The 4,193-nt window shown below is 58.2% G+C and overlaps 1 protein-coding gene across 1 annotated transcript; it reads left to right on the plus strand.

The window, feature by feature from the left end:
• The first annotated feature begins 536 nt into the window (after positions 1–536).
• On the plus strand, positions 537–4,193 carry GGTG_14102 (hypothetical protein). Its single transcript, XM_009232029.1, has 2 exons — positions 537–1,472; positions 1,574–4,193. Exons 1-2 carry the CDS (start codon positions 1,196–1,198, stop codon positions 3,553–3,555), a joined length of 2,259 nt encoding a protein of 752 aa, XP_009230293.1. The 5' UTR covers positions 537–1,195; the 3' UTR covers positions 3,556–4,193.

Here is a 4,193-nt window from a genome sequence, read left to right on the forward strand (position 1 = left end):
GAACAGAAAAGACTAGCGACTAGCGATAGTTTACCTGCCACCTCCCGCTCCCGTGGCCCTAGTCACCGGGCGAATCGAGCAGAGAGTGCCGCCCGGCCTTGTTACGTCGTGCGGTGGCATTTGTCACCGTTTGGTGGTACCGCGTCCGTCCTGGCCTCCCCCCTCGTCTTATCATCCCAATAATCATCTTCATTAACTGTCTGGAACACCGTGCGGCACAAAAGCAGGCAGAAGACTTCAAAAATCGAAACAGAACCAACTCGACCACGATAAAAAAGAGGCCGCGAAAAGATACCACAACTGAGCGGGTCGCCCATGTTCAAAGGCCCCAGCCAGCCCCCCCGGCAGGCCTGACCCTGGCCACCTTCAACCCGGCCTCCCCTGCCCCAGCAGCTCTGGCCCCCCCTGCTCCACCCTCCTCGCTTTCCCCTGCCTGCTCCGCCTGGTTGTCGCTCGCCGTGCGTGCCTTCCCCCAAACCTGCATGGGTCGGGCTGGTTCCCACAGCGCATTTTCTGGTCATCGCCCACGTCACCAAGCCTCGCAGGCCTTTTTGTCTGATTTTATTTTTCACCCCCAGGCCCAGGCCCTGGCGCGGCAACCCTGGCGAGAGCCTCCTTCCTGCTCAGCCAGCCCGTCCAAAACGCCAAACCGAGCCCGACCGGGCGAGGCCTCTAATAACTCTGCTCCTCCCACCTTCAACCCACCCGAGTCTGCGGGCGGCCGATTCGTTTTTGTTTCTTTTTGTTCCCGCCGCCGCCGCCGCCGCCGCACGCCCAATCCCGGATCCTAACCGTGGGTTCCAGGAACCTACTACACACCAGGTACCGATCGAGGTTGCTGCTTTCCGACGTGCTGGGAAGCTGGGCAGCCTGCCGCCTTGTGAATGCCAGTTTTCACATTTGTTGCGAGCCCATTGTCCTCTTCCATCACACTTGCTCGACCCTGGTTTAGTTCTTTTTATTTCTGCCTGGGCAAGGATACACGCCTGAACAAACGCCTTCCTCACCACCACTCCCTAGCCTACTCTACGCCGCCAACGAAACCGGACGAAATAAGTATACTAAAGAGGGGAGATAGCTATCTTCCCCTCGTCCACATCTCGCCTCATCAAACACACGCCAGCCAAGCCGGCCTCTGTCCTCGAAGGCAGGAGACACTCTCTATCACAACAGCCGACGCGATTCCGACGCCGCCATGCAGCGTATGTCACTGCTGATGCCGTCCTGGGACCGCACAAGGTCCGTCGACGGCAAGGGCAATGGCGGCGCTCTGAGCAGGGTGTTTGGCTGGGCCGACAAGACCGGTGCCAGCCGCCGTTCAACCGTCGCCCCCTCGCTAGGAACCGTCTCCGAGACCGGGAATTCGACACAACAACCACCCAAACAGTCCAAGTTTGGTCGCGAGACCTACTGGCCGAGCAGCATAGAAAAAGAGTGCGAGAAGGCCGCCCGCATATTGAAGTCATTTTGCAGTAGGTCTAGTCTGCGGTTTTCCTAGCCCAATTTCTGGGAAGAAGCTAGTGTGCATGTCAAGACCACAAACTAACCAGAGCCTAAACATCGCCGTGTGCAGCCGACGGCTTTATCTCGTATGAGCCACAAGACGACGCTATGCCTGCAACACCCACGACGACAACGCCACCAACTCCGCCTCCCACTACCACACGCGCAAGATCCTCGACTGGGACCCAGATCATGAAGAAGATACCGTCTAGGATAGTCCAGAACGCTGTCGGGCTGGCTATCTTCTCATGTATGCGGTCGGGGCTGTGGATGTCGGGCTCAGGAGGCTCTGGAATCCTCATCGCACGCAAAGCCGATGGCACGTGGTCTACTCCGTCGGGTATTCTTCTGCACACATCAGCCCTGGGGTTCGTCGTGGGCGTCGATATCTACGATTGCGTCTTGGTCATCAACAGCGTCCCGGCCCTGGAAATGTTCACACGCGCCCGCGTGACCTTGGGCACCGGTGTGCCTCTTACCGTGGGGCCTGTCGCCCCCATGGGCCTGCTCGAAAACGACAGTTCCAGGTGGAGGGATCTCGACAACACGGTTCTGACCTATCTCAAGGCTAGGGGCCAGCACCGGGCCGTAAACCTGGATGGCTCGCTGGTGACGGAGCGCGGAAATGAGAACGAAAAGTTCTACGGCTCCGCCGTTGACATCCTCGACGTCCTGGCTGGGAACGTCCGCAAGTCTGTCCCAGAGATAGCACCTCTGTTCGAGGCCATCAAGGCTGCCGAGGGCCGTAGCGACTTTGACATCGACATCATGCAGTCGCTTGCACAACAACCTGCGCCTGGTGACGCGACGATCGAGACCCCGGCAGGGACGCCCGTATCACCCACCAAGTCGACTTTCGGCCTTCCTAGCGCTGACGATCCCGACCCCTTTGGAGTCATCGCGCTAGAGATGGCTGGGTTGGAAATCCGCGAGGCAGGGAACAAAAACCGCCCGGTCAGCAGCCAAATCGACTATTCACCAAGCCCTACCAGCCCCATGTTTAGCAACTTCAACCGCCAGAGCGTCGAGACTTGCCTCAGCCACAGTAACAGGGGGAGCTACATGTCAAACCGGACCCAGGCTACCACCGTGACGGATGCCTTTACGCAGACCGATGTGGGCGAGTCTACCAGCCCCTCTCCTTGCCTTCCCAAGGAGGGCGATGACAAGGCTGCCTCCTCACCTGAGATCGCCGCCGTTATTCCGGAACCCGAGGAGATTGACTACACCAAGATCGACCTGAGCGCCCTCGCAGGCCTCAATCGCCAGTCCTTGGATGCATCCCCCGTGATGCCCACCCCGCCAGCACCTGCCGTCGTGACCGTCATCTCCCGAAGCCAAACTCCTGCCCCCGGGGCTCAAGGGGCTCGACAGGAGCCCACCTGTGACGGCCCTTCTGCACATGATGAGCCGGCTTCTGCTCCCATCTCAGACGACGAGGAAGACCGCGACGGTGATGCCGACGACGAAGACGACGAGGACGACGACGAGGATGAGCCCATAATCTTTGAAGTCGCCACAGCGGCCCAGCCCGCGCGCACAGCCATCATGGCCACCCAGGTTACGCAGGTGATCCAAGCCAAGGGGGCTCTGGTCACCATCCCCAAGCGCCTTGCTCCCGCACTACCGGAGAGGAACCCGGCTCGCCGATCACGAGCTAGCAGGAGCGACTACAGCGGTGACGTCTCGGCCCTGCAGAGCCCCACTCGGCCATCGTTCGATTCGAGCGTGAAGGACGAGGACCGGAGCCCCAGCCCCGCAGCCGAGGCGCCCCATAACGACGGCGTCATGGAGTCGACGCCGGCTGTCGCTCAACCTCATCATCGTACCACCTCGTCTGTCTACACGGCAGGACACGAGATGCTGGCTGCACCCACCACCCCGCTCCCTATGGAGTGCTCTTCGGCCGACGAAGAGTCGGTCCGCGAGCCTCAGACGCCTAGACTGGTCGATGACATTCGGCCTGGGCGCCACCAAGACGCCAACGGAACACAGAACGACATGACGCTGAAACCTAATAATTTTAATTCCGCCACCATCGAGGTCGTATAACCCCGAGACCATGGGCCACACACGTACGCACGCCTCTACGCGTTTTTAACGAGACATGATGAATCATACTATACCCTCTTGGTAACACTCTCCTTACCTCGTCAGCGCATCATCACCGACTCACACGCCAGCCTTGCACCGTTTTTCTTTTTCGTCTTTTTTGTTGTTGTTTCTTGAGGATATCATTGCTATTCGAGAGATACCATGCATTTTCCGGCATTGCACCAGTCCAGTCAGCGCGGTCGGTCGGCCCCCCTGTTGGGCAGGGGTTCATCTGTGATAGGGGTGCACATACCCTGTTTCTTCATTTTTTTACGTTCGCTCTTTTCATCAACTGTTATCTGATCACGGCTTGTGCTCTGCAGTCTCTGAAGAGAAGCAAGTGGCAAACGATTTCTTGGGTTTTGGGTACTGTATACCACGGGCTGGGGGAAAAGGGTCGGGGCCATATCAGGCGGCGCTCTCTACGGGCTTGGAATACGGAGTCCACTTTTTCTTTTCTTTTTTCACCCTGTCATTTACTCATTTCTCTTCTCGCTGGCCTTCTTGTTTCCGCAAGGATAAAAGAGTTGTGCCAGCAGCGACAGAGTGTTTGACTCGTCTCTTTCGCCCTTTTTTTTTTTTTTNTTTTTTTTGTT

Source organism: Gaeumannomyces tritici (genome assembly GCF_000145635.1).
Source record: "Gaeumannomyces tritici R3-111a-1 unplaced genomic scaffold supercont2.137, whole genome shotgun sequence".
NCBI lineage: Eukaryota > Fungi > Ascomycota > Sordariomycetes > Magnaporthales > Magnaporthaceae > Gaeumannomyces > Gaeumannomyces tritici.